This window comes from Pristis pectinata, chromosome 13 (assembly GCF_009764475.1).
Source record: "Pristis pectinata isolate sPriPec2 chromosome 13, sPriPec2.1.pri, whole genome shotgun sequence".
In the NCBI taxonomy this organism is placed as follows: domain Eukaryota; kingdom Metazoa; phylum Chordata; class Chondrichthyes; order Rhinopristiformes; family Pristidae; genus Pristis; species Pristis pectinata.
The window spans coordinates 23158516-23171275 of record NC_067417.1 but is presented as its reverse complement, the minus strand read 5'-3'; the positions used below and the strand labels follow the sequence as shown (position 1 = coordinate 23171275).

Here is a 12760-nt window from a genome sequence, read left to right as displayed (position 1 = left end):
ACCATCCACTTTGTTATAAAAAGTAGAAATAGTGAGTTTTTTTTAAATGATGAGAGATTGAAAAGGCTTTAAGTTGAGGCGGTCTTGGGTGACCATGAGTATAAATCACTGAGAGTTTACATATGGGTATAGCAAGCAATTAGGAAGGCAAACAATACTTTAGTCTTTATTGGAAGAGGATTTAACTACAAGAGTATGTTAAAGTACATTTTGTTCAATTTACACAGGGCCCTGGTAAGACCACATTTGGAAACCAGGTCTGGTCTCCTAACTAAGGAAGGATATGCTTGCAATAGAAAGAGAGCAGCAAACATTTACCAGTTCGATTCCTGGAATAGCAAGTTTGTTGTAAGAGGAGAATTAAACAGAATGCTTCTATATTTCTTGAGCTTAGAATAGCAAGAGTTGATCTATAAGGAACATACAAAATTGTTACAGAACTTGCAAGCCAGATGTGGAGTGGATGCTTCTGCTGGTGGGAATGACAAGAACCAGGATTCAGACTCAAAATAGGGGCCTGCCATTCAGAACACTGAAGAGAAGAAAAATTTTCACCATGAAGATAGTGAATTTTTGAAATTCTCTATCCAAGAGGAATGTGGAGGATCAAGATAAGTTTTCAGATATTAAGGAAATTAAGGGATATGGGGTTAGTGCTGGGAAGTGGTGTTGAGGTAAACAATTAACCAAGATTTTACTCAACGGTGGCACAGGCAGGAGGAACAAATGGCCTACTCCTATTTTTAGGTTCCTATGTTCAGTCGGGAAATCGGAATTAACCAGGAAAGTGAAAATTAGGTTAAACATCACTTATGATTGCTTATGAAGAAACTTTGAAGGGCTGCATGGCCTTCTTCTGCTCCTGTCTGAATGGTGAGAGTAGTAAAAAATTTTGGCTCCCTTCCACTTAAACATGGTGATCCACTGTTGTAGTGTGAACAATACTTTCATATTATCACACAGATAGGTGAGTTATTTCAATTGAACTGTGAATACGATTCTGATTATTAATCTACATATTCATCTTATTGAGATTTAATGACTTGAACCAAACATTGGCTTATTCTGTGTCAATGTGATCCTTATCTGATGAGACTGAGCAAACATACAGTATGTGAAAGATGTGAAGACTTTTTTTTAACCTGACAAGAGGCTTTATAGTTCTAACTTTGCACAAGAGTTTATAATACAATCTGGCCTAGCTCCAATAGGAGGAAACTTCTGATTCCTACAGTGATTCAGAATCAGGTTTATTATCACTGACAGATGTCGTGAAATTTGTGGTTTTGCCGCAGCAGTACAGTGCAAGACATAAAAATCACTATATCTCTGAATTCAATAATGTCAAAAATTGGTAAAACTCAGTTATTCCCTCATGAGCCAGTCCTCCTAATGCTGTATGTATTTAAGAAAAAGCACAGTGCATGAAATACATTGCCGATATGGAAGTGCAAAATGGGTTGATTCATGGTGATTTTGTGAAATACGCAGTCATGAACTAAAGTAATGATTCAGCTTTGCACATTCAGTAGCCATAATATTTTCTATTCTACTTCACATTATTGCTCAATTTTATACAAAATATTATTGCAGAAGTATATGAATGTACATCACTAAGTCACAGCCCCTCAAAGCTGCTTTGCAATAAATTACGACTGAGCTGATTGTAACCTTAATCCTGCATTCCCATCTACCGACAGTAACCTTTCACCTCCTTATTTGTGACTAGCTCTGCCTTAAAAGTATTCAACGTCTCTGTTTCCACCACATTTGTAGAGCAGCACAATGGTGCAGCAAGAAAAGCTGTGCCTCACAGCTCCAGCGACCCAGGTTCAATCCTGACCTGCAGTGCTGTCTGTGTAGAATTTGCACATTCTCCCTGTGACTGTGTGGGTTTCCAGTTTTCTCCCATATCTCAACGCCCTATATTCCAAAGACATGGCAGGTTAATGGGCCACTATAAATTGTCCCTACTGTGTAAATGAATGGCAGAATCTGAAGACAGTTGATGGGAACGAGTGGAAAATAAAGAGCAACTAGTACAGGATTAGTATGAGTGGGTGCTTGATGGTTGCCACAAACTTTGTGTGTCAAAGGACTTGTTTCCATGCTTCACAACTCTCTGACTCTAAAGACTTGCAACCCACTGGGAGAAAAAAGTTTGTCTTGTCTCTGTCTTAAATGGATAACTTCTTAATTTTAAACAGTCCTTTTGCTTCTAGGTTTTCACACAATAAGAAACATCCTCTCCTCCTCCACTCTAGCTCAGGGAGATAGGTTGTGATTTATAAATATTGGAAAATAGATTCCAAGTACACTGTCAAAACAAAAATCTCAAATTAAAGACACGTTTTCCATAAGCCAGACGTGGACATGTAAATTATACTATAGCAAATTTAGAGTTACCATGGTATAATCTGAAGCTTTTTAAAAATATAAGCAATTTATCTTGACAAAGAGTCTGTTTGGAGAATTATACAAAATTATTCTACATATTTATTGAACTGATCAGACAGCTATCAAGAGAGAAAATGTAGAACTGAACTATACTAGATTAAATGCAAATTCTGGGGCATATATAGCAATGATCAGTACACAAAGGGCATACATAAATAAATTAACTGGACCACACAATTTACAAGGATTTATCTCCTTCCTTTGCAACAATGAGAAGAACGCTTCAGCCAAGATGTATGAGCAAACAGAATTAAATGAAAAATATTGCCAAATGTTTTTTAAAGTATCTTGATAGAACCACTGCCAATATTAGATATGGACAGAGAAGAAAGAGAGAGGCAGACAGAGCAGATGGTGTTACGGCTTAGGACAAGGCAGATTTGAATCTTGAGAAAACATGTGACTCTGCAATGGAGCTGGGTTGGGAGCGGACAGAAGGCTCATGAATGGGAAATAGCGTTGAACAGAAGTAAATCAGCTTTCACTGAGGACTGTGCCAACTTGGACAGAGGAAAATGGGGACATGTAGGCAATGAAAGGAAGATGTTGCACAGAAAGGAGTGGGGCAAAAGGAAAGGAACTGGCACACCCAGAACAGCTTAAGCACATAACACCATGAAACGTTCAGCAGAAATCACTCACCACATAATTAGGAGGAATTCTTGCTCCAAATCCCAAGGCAGAAAATTTCTTATCACTAGGAGTTAGAATGAATCACAGATCAATGAAAAAGATATTGTTGTAAAATTAAAGACAGTTTCACCCAGGTTCTCGTCAAATGGAAAAGCAATTGCTTTAATATCAGTGTAGAACAGGCAAGTCTTTACGGTCATCAGCAAACTTACCTATCAGACCACAGACATGTTCATCCAAGTCATTTATATATACAACAAACAACAAAGGTCCCAGCACTGATCCCTGTACTGGTTGCAGACTTCCAGTCAGAAAAACAACCTCGACCACCACCTTCTTCCTCCTATCACCATGTCAATTTTGGATCCATTTTGCCAAAACATCTCTGATCCCATGTGCCCTCACTTTCTGGACCAGCCTAGCCTGTGGGACCTTGTCAAAAGCTTTGCTAAAGTCCATGTATACTATGTCTACTGTCTTTCCTTCATTAATTTTCATAGTAACTTCCTCAGAAAACTCATATTTGTGAGGGAGGATTTCCCCTTACAAAACCACGCTGACTCCCTCTAGCCAATCCCTGCATTCCCAAGTGATCATAAGTCCCATCCCCAAGATTTTTTTTCCAATAGTTTCCGTACTAGTGACTCAAGTCTCACTGGCATGTAATTTCTTGGTTAATCCTATCACCCTTCTAGAATATGGGAGCAAACTGGCAAAAAAAGACTCCAAAAAGATTTACTGTTGCAACATTTTGTTGAAACGACATTTTTAATAAAGTTAGATTTGCATTGAGACGTAACTGAAACATTGGTGCTTAATGGCATTATACATTGGTGCACCAGTATAACCCGATGCAATGAAAGGCTCCAGTCTCCAAGGATTATGCTAGCAGTACTCTTGGCCATATTAGGCATGACTTGGTAGACAACTTTCAAAAAGTTGATGGGGCATGAAGATGCCTGTGTTCAATTAAAGATTGAGGGAAGTAACTCCAGATCTCAGAGTTACAAATTATGTTTTGGTTGGTCATTACTGTGAGTATAGCCTTGTATAACAGAACATAGCTGGCAGTTTGCATCATCATGGGAAATCCAATGTGCAGCTACTGAAACGACTGTCTGCGTTCATGTAGGAAAATAAACCTTTTGAGATTGGTATAAAGGACTGCAGATTTGCTCTCCACTTGCTTGGTATCGCAAATGAATAGCAGAGTGATATTAAAAATTTGTTCACATAAATCATGTTTCATATAGGGCAGTTCCAATGCGGTAGCTGGTCCACATCAATCCTAAAGGTATATGATTTTTTTATAACCTATTGCAGCCGTTAATAAACCATCTGCATTTTAAGAAAATATATTGCATGCGGCATATAGGGCATTGCATATTTAGACATTTCTGTTTACTACAGCTCATTAAACTGAAGAACGCTACAACAAAATTTTGCCCTACAGGGACAGCATATGCAACAAACCAAGGATAAATTTTAGGCAGAATAGTAAACATTAGAACATATAATCTGATTATACAGTTTTAATTGTAGCTACGCAAGATCTCTGGTGATAGGATGTATGATGATACTTTGGGATTGTTAGCAAGCATTTCTTCAGATACCATGAGTGTCTTTGGAATCCTAAATTAGGTTTCATGATGTGTGTGCAGATTTGGGGAATATTCGCACTGGATGTCTTCTTGTTTGGGGTATTAATGTTCATGCAGTACTCATCTATTGGAAGCTTGCAGAGTAGGCAGATCATGAACCACAATCAGTGAGCAATGTTGATTTGACACGAGCAACACCATTTTGGCCTCAACTTGCAGATAATACCATCTCCATCTTGTAAGGCTGAGCACAGATTAAATAGCACAAATGGATCCAATCCAGCCACCACCGTACAGATGCTAACTAGGGGAATGTCCACAAATTATGCACTTGAAGGTTGGTTGCCAGTCAATGTCTCTGTGTGTTGCAGTGATTGTGTACGAGCAGCAATATTTCAATGTGCATAACCATCAAGCTTGTTCTGTGGACAGCCCATCAAAGTGCTCATCTGAGTCCTATATCATCTGGCATCTATACTAATCTTGCCTCCCGCTTTGGCTTCAGGTCATTCCGAGTGCAGGTCCTGCCTTTATGCTATCATTTACATTAAGCACAAACTGAGCTTTCACTGCAACAGACAAACATTGAGAGCTTTTACTTGTGCTGATGCTATAAAAGTCAAAATGTCAGACCCAATCTGAACTACTTGCTGCAAACATGAAATCAAGTGACAGTAATGGCATCGTTATCACTGTCTTTATCCTATATCACCACTGCTTGACAAGCAGAAAGGCTCAGGAATGGCATTTCACCAGGAGTGGATGCAGGGGTAGGAGTGGAGAGTAAGTGTGGTTATTGTTGGACAAAGAGAAAGTGGATAGGGTTCAAGGAAGATGCAGTATGAGGATACCACCATTTCGAATTAATTCATCCCTCTGCTGATCAGGGGTTAGGCAACGACCATTCTAGCAAGGCCAGCAAACCATCTCGATGAGGGGGTTACAATATCCCTGTTATCCTGCAGTTAGCCAGCTGTGTCTGGCTTGTGTCAGCTTCTCCTGTTAAAGAGAGGTAACTGAATTTCATGCAGTCTGTTTGGGTGATATGGCTGCATAACATGTGTTTACCGCATAACATTTATAATGCTCGCCGCACTGCATCTAGAATTATAAATGTTGTCATTTGAAAATACATGTTGAAATCTCAAGTTCTCAGACAACAGCTTGCATGTAACTGAATGACACAAGCCACAGTGCCGGACTGTATTAGCATTTAATTGGCACTTGTGAAGAGACTCTTGGCTTCTGTGCCAAAAATCATCAGGCATGATCAGATAAGAATGACCAGGAGATCCAGGAGCTTAAAGACTGCAAATGCAAGGTATTCTTGGATTGGAAATGCTACTAAGCCTCAAGAGAAAATAATTCAACAGGCACAAGGTCCAACAGAAAATCCATGGATGTCTTTGACACCATTCCATAGCAAACTACCTGGTCCAGTCTCACCACCACTACCAACCAACAAGAAGCAGAAATGGCCATATGTCAACTGAAAAACAATGCCTTGGGAGCAGATGATATCCTGCTCAAGTTCTAAAACTTGATGGAGAGGAACTTCAGACATAATTTCTCAACCTCATTTCCTACATCTCGGAAGAGGAGAATATGCCAGTGGTCTTGAGAGATGCCACCAACTGTGGGAGCTAAAAAAGACCTCACTGCTATGTGCCAGAGTGAGTCATCACAATGACCAAACAGTTGCCTCCCTCATCACAGTGTGAATTTCTTCCTTCTGGGTGCAGTATGGACACAATCTTCACTGCAGAATAACTCCAAGAGAAATGCAGAAATCACCCTCAGCAACTGTACAGGGCATTTACTGACCTCACAACCAACCTTTGATTCCATCAGTTTAAAGTGACTATAATTTGTCTCCATAATACATCAGCTATGTAAGCTGTGATCTTCGCCAATGTGACCATAACAGACCCACTCTCAGTGCAGACTTGTATTCATCAAGGCAATGTCATCATCCAAACATTTGTCTCAAAGTTTCTTGCTGCAGTACTACATCTTGTCTCCAGTCTGTTTCCCACTGGAATGAAGCTATTCAAAAGATGAATGGGAATCTCTTCAACCAATACCACCTCCATTCCAGAACCAATGGCAATACTGAGCTTCAGTATGTAGATGATGCTTGCCTTGCATTCAATATCTACAAAACAAAGGTTCTCTACCAGCCTACCCACACTTCCATCTCGCCTCTTTAACACGCTTTCTGACAATAAAGATGTGAAATGGAACACATGGACTACTTTCCACGTCTCAGCCTTTGGCTGTCTGAGGAAAATAGTGTTGGAAAATCAAGATCTCAACCCAGCACAGAACTTATTGTCTTGCCAGCAACAACATGTGACACCTTCAACAGGCATCTCAAAGTACTGGAGAGACACCACCAGTGCTGTATCCACAAAATCCCCCTAATCCACGGGCAGGATAAGTGAACCAACATCAGTGTCACCTCCTGGGCAAATATCTCTGTCATTGAGGCTCTATTGAATTCAGCCAGATCTGTTAGTCAGGCTGCACTGTTTGCATGCCCAACACCAAACTCCCAAAACAGACCCTCTACTCCAACCTTCATCATAACATGTTACCATGTGGACAAAGGGGAAGTTTCAAGGATGCTCTCTTTGACAGTATAGCATCCTAACCACATTGTTAATATTCCTGATATTTTAGGAAAGAACATCATAGATGGAACTGAAAACCTCGAGTCCCTTCTTCAGGATATCAAAGTGCCCTACCACCACATTCCCGCAGCACCTCCTGCTCCCCATTATGCAAAATCTGCAGATGCCAAATTGGCCTCATCAGCCATTTCAGAACCCACAGAACCCAAATGGAAACAAATCACCGTTGGCCCTAAGGGATGGTCTAAGAAGAAGTAGTGCTCCAATCTCAGATGAGCCCTGAATCCACAATCTTTTGACTCAGAGGGAAAGTCACTGATACTTAAATATTATTGCCTAAGCATAACATTGAGAGATCCAAAAACTACGCTATTTTATTCAAACCTATGGCTAAATTGTAGAGTTCATGGAATTAAACTTTAGTTATTGGAGCAGCTGTACTCAGGAATATGAATGGATGTAGTGCAATATCTGTATCACAAAAAGCAAACAGCTTGTACATTTAGAGCCTATTTGATCCAACAAAATGTCCCCCGGCTTCACCAGGGATCAAGCGCGAGAAAAGTCAGTGGGAAGTAATCAGGAGATTTAGGGCAACAGTGAGTTGGGTGCAGAATACATCTCCTTCTGGTAGATACAGGAGGAATGATGCATGAGGGACTTGCACAATTTGTGATGTACAGTGCAGCTACAGGATCAAGCTGAGCTGCAGTGGGAACTTAAAGAGAGGTGTGGAACAGCACAGTGAACAACTCTCATCACGATCACCTCATCCGGCCTTTAATCAGATGACTCTTGGGTAGCCTTTCCCTTCACCTTGCTGATTACTTCTTAAACGCCCTCCATTACCCCAACATTACCAAAGGCTGCTAATCATTTCATCATTTTTGTCACCTAATTTGAGACATTTTTAAATGTCCCAGCCCCTTTAAACGTCACAGTCACACACACTCCCCCACTAGTATGCTGCCTACACCTGTCCAATTCCATGCTCCAATCTGTGAATAATGATTGATATATTTCACACTATGACTCCATTCACAGAAAGAACACATTAATTGGGTGTTGGGTTGAATCATCACCTCAGCACAGCCTTAAATTATTTGTGAAGCAGTCTTAGTAAAATCTTAGTAAGATCTTAGTAAAATCTTCAGAGTGGATATGACAAACTTATGTTTTATCAATTCCAATGAATCTTTTAAAAAAATCTCAAGTGGATTTTGGACTGAGCATGTTGTATCTGTGGTCATGCATTAGTGAGGAGAATTGGGAACCTAATAGACACCATTAGCTGTATTTGAAAGTTAGGAGGACAGTTATTTAACATTCCCAGAAGTCACTTGCTTAAAGGAGCATTGTTTATTTTAGTAGAGATGTCACTCCATTTAAATTGAGTGATCTCTGTTAAGGTAGCAGGCAAATGGAGCCCATGCAAGCAGGGTAAGCATTCATGAACTGCTTTTTGCAAAGCCTTATTTCACAGGACCAAGACGAACTAGTGTCATCTACAACTGTCATTTGCGAAAGGACAAAAAATTAAATTAATATGATTCCTTCAGAATTATAATTTGTCTGAATAGAATGCAATTTATGCCCAAATCCAGAAGAAGTCTATACTTTCCATTGTTAAAAATAGTAGGGATTTTGTAGTTTCTTTTCCTCTGTTGGAGATTTACTTTCCTATCATTTCATGTGCCCCAGCTGGTCCATTGGTTATTCTATTGCCATCAATGCAATATTGAGACAAGGAAAATGGGAGAATGAAAACAAGCAGCAATGCAGGATTTTATGCTTTACCCTAAGTTCAAATGAAAACCCATACATCTCCCTAGAACTAATGAGAACCATTACAATTAACAGGCTACTAGACTGTGAGGTTCTTTTCTGATGGATGGTTAATATTACCTGTCATAATCTTGACAGATCTCACCAACAGAGATAAGTGCTTTCAGATACTCGTTGGGCTGATAGGGATTGATGTAATGTAAAGAACAGCTGTTTCGTGGGTCTCCATTTGAAGCTGTGAAGTCAATGGCTACCTAAAATAGAAGGTGGTAAGTCATAATTAACAGCATCAGGCTCTGGATGCTACATTTCTTTAGAAGCTCATAGTATTGCACAATGTTCTAAATAAAAGCACACAAGACATGTCAAAATGAAAAGCACCATTATAAATATACTGCAGCAGAAATCCATGACTTGAAGGACACACTGAAACATATATCTACAAAAATCGTAGTTTACAATTGAAAGAGCTTTTAGATTCATGAACTGAATGCACAGAAGTATTAAACTCATTTTGCTGATTACAGTCTTATATCATTTAATTCCTGACAATTTCCCTTTTTTTTCCCTGTGTGGCATGCTGTCCACCAGACAGATGGATAGTGGCTGGAGTTTTATGTCAAACAACCGATGGCACTGGCAGAAACCTTGCCAGTCTTTGAATGCTTTCTGCAAGCTACCTATACCGAATTGATTGGTAACATGTTGAGTGGAAGAGGGCAGTAGAGGTTGGACTGCAAACATGGGGCAGGCTTTGCCAGCCCTTGGAGGGAGTGGCAGTACCCGAGAGGAGTGAGTGGACCAAGTGGGTACATTATAACTGTGTATGACCACCTGATTCCATGGTGACATTACTGCAGGGTGGATGGTTTGCTGTAGTCTCTTTACTCCCACTGTTATATACAAACAGGAAATGTGATTTCAGGAAAACACCAGGGGTTCTAATATGAAGCTGCTGTGTGATTGGAAATGTGTTGTGACAGGAACAAGATTATAATTCAGTGAAAATGATTCAAGCAAGCTTTCTTGGCAGTTCTCTTGATGCCTTCCTGGTGCCTGGTGTTGACTGTGCCTGATCTTCCGCTTCAAGGGTGTCAATATCAGCCTCCGGAAATTTGCTTCTGGTCCATTGTGGAGAATAAAACAGTAGAAGGGGAAAACAGGCCACTACAGTTCTTGTACAGTAATTGCCTGGGGTTACCCAGCACAACCATGCATTCCTTCAGCACTCCCAGAGTTACTCAGTTAATTCTGGCTGTGATGTGCTATAACTAAAGTGGTATCATACACCAAGAACCCCATGGCTTCTTGTTCATCCTTGATGTTTGTAAATGGGTAAAAAAAAATACTCAAATGACTGAAGAGAAAACCATGTTGGCAGATCTTAGCACACTTCACATCCAATTGGAGGAATTAGTAACTTTAAATATAATCACTTAAACATTCGTGGAGTGAAATTCCTTTCTGTTGATGTATTGTTTCACATTGTCTTTGAAACAGAGTTTATTTTCCAAGATCCTTGGGAAAGTCTTCCAGTTCTGTAACGACTTATAGCCCATTCATGTGCTTGGAAACACAAGTTCTATCATTCTGGCAAATTAGGTATTAGTGATTTAATACAAGTATGCACTGTAAATTGACTCATGTTGTACAAGCCTCCAGTGGGAATGAGCCCAAACATAAAAGCTTCCTTCTCCAATTGCTCAACAACTGTGCACAGACCTTGAAACAATTCACAATTCTGACTGTCGCACAGTGCTGAAATCCTCCAGTGGTCCCAGTTTCCACACATCTCCACCAAAATATGATAAAAGGAAGCATCTAGTTCCATATATCTCAGTGACAGAGTATCCCAGGCTCTGTGCTGCCTGAATAATGGGCTTCCCTACACAGCTTCTTATTTCTCATTATCCAAGAGATAGTTAATGCATAATAGAATCCCCATTGGGAATCTAGAGAAAAGCCTTCTCTAGTTTGTACTGCAAACTAAAGGACACTATCCAAAATATTTTCAGCAATACAATCTGCTCCAGATGAATTAGGATTTCAAGATGGATCTTTCAGAAAAAAACAAAGGCTGAAAAAGATGCAATCAGAACAATATCATAGCCAGAAAATTACTTCTTCAAAATAATCATAAACACTTTGTCCTTCAGGCATCACATCCATCTTCATCTGCAGATTCAGGTAAGATTGTTAGACAAATAAACACATCTAAAATGGGAAAAATCAGGGTTGGATCTGAATAAAAGCAGGGTGAGTAGTGTGTTCCCATTCAAAGTTGCCATTTGGATGCTTGCAAATTTATTGGCATGTGTTCATCCACTGGCCTCACTTCCATTAGAATTGGGATGCTAATAAAACATGTAGAGGAGCCACAGATCCAACTTCCATTCCAAAGCCCACTTCATCTACCCAAGTACAAAACTGGCAGTATTATGATGATGTGTTGAATTTCAGGGCCCATCTAAACCAAACAAAAATCGACAGCAAAGGTACTTCCAATTTGTACAATGTTGTAGGTTTCTCCTGCAGTGGTCCCAGCCAAATTAGAGATTGCCACTGTTACTTATATAACAGTCCAAAACAACACATGGTTAATTAATGTTCACTCAAGACTGGGAATTTGTAACACCACCGCTCTTTATACACTGCAAACAACTTAGGGGAAAAATGTCAAGGTGAATTTGTGAAGGAACAACAGTAGGCCTGTAAACATACAAGCTAAACAGAGCTTGAAAACATTCCATTGACCAATGACACAGCAGGTTAGCTCTGATAGCATGCATGCCAAATGTCAAAAATGCTGTAGCTTACACTACCGCTGTCAACAGCATTAAGGTATCTAGAAGCAATTTTCCAAGGTATTTCCTAACCATAAAAGGGACAAATCTGATTTGGCTAATTACTGTTCCCATTAGCAAAATGGCAGCTGTTGTTGATAGTGCACTCACTCACCAATAACCAGCTCACTTATCTAATGGTCATCCTAGATCTACCAGCTCCAAACCTCAATAAGCATTGACCCCAACATGAACAAATGAGCTGCTTCTTGGAAAGTACTTTCCAAACCCTCAACCCCTCCCACTTAGAAGGGCAAAGACAGCAGGTGCATGGATCAAAAGGGAGATCCAAGAGATTCTGCAGATGCTGGAAATCTGGAGCAACACACACAAAATGCTGGAGGAACTCAGCTGGTCACGCAGTATCTATGGAGAGAAATAAACAGTCGAAGTTTTGGGTCGAGACCCTTCATCAGGACTGGAAAGGAGGAGGGCAGAGCCATGGACCAAAAGCATCTCCAAGTTCCCCTTTGATTCATATACCATTCTGACTTGGCGATATATGGTTATTCCTTCAGTGTCCCAAGGAAAATTCCGGAAATTACTTATTAAACAGCATGCAGGAGTACCTTCATCACAATTAATGCAGTAGTTCAGAAAGGCAGCTTCTTATCACTATCTCAATGGCAATTAGGGATAGGCATCAACATGCACATCCTATGAGAGTACATTCAAATCAATTCCACAAGGGAAGTGAGACCAGTGGTCCTTGAGACAGTGCTTTCCTGAGTGGCATTAAGTAGCACTGTTGATGTCAATGGGAATCAAGATGGAAAGGAACACCACTGACTGGGGTCATACCCATCAT

At 40.1% G+C, this 12760-nt stretch overlaps 1 protein-coding gene across 1 annotated transcript in view; it reads right to left on the bottom strand.

The window, feature by feature from the left end:
• cpne7 (copine VII) overlaps positions 1 to 12760 on the bottom strand; it is an 84298-nt gene that overhangs the window by 15672 nt on the left and 55866 nt on the right. The window contains exons 10-11 of the mRNA XM_052028696.1: positions 9230 to 9363; positions 3100 to 3154 (exon numbers count right to left, since the gene is read on the bottom strand). Coding sequence (XP_051884656.1) covers positions 3100 to 3154; positions 9230 to 9363 — 189 coding nt within the window. The remainder of the gene's footprint in view (positions 1 to 3099; positions 3155 to 9229; positions 9364 to 12760) is intronic.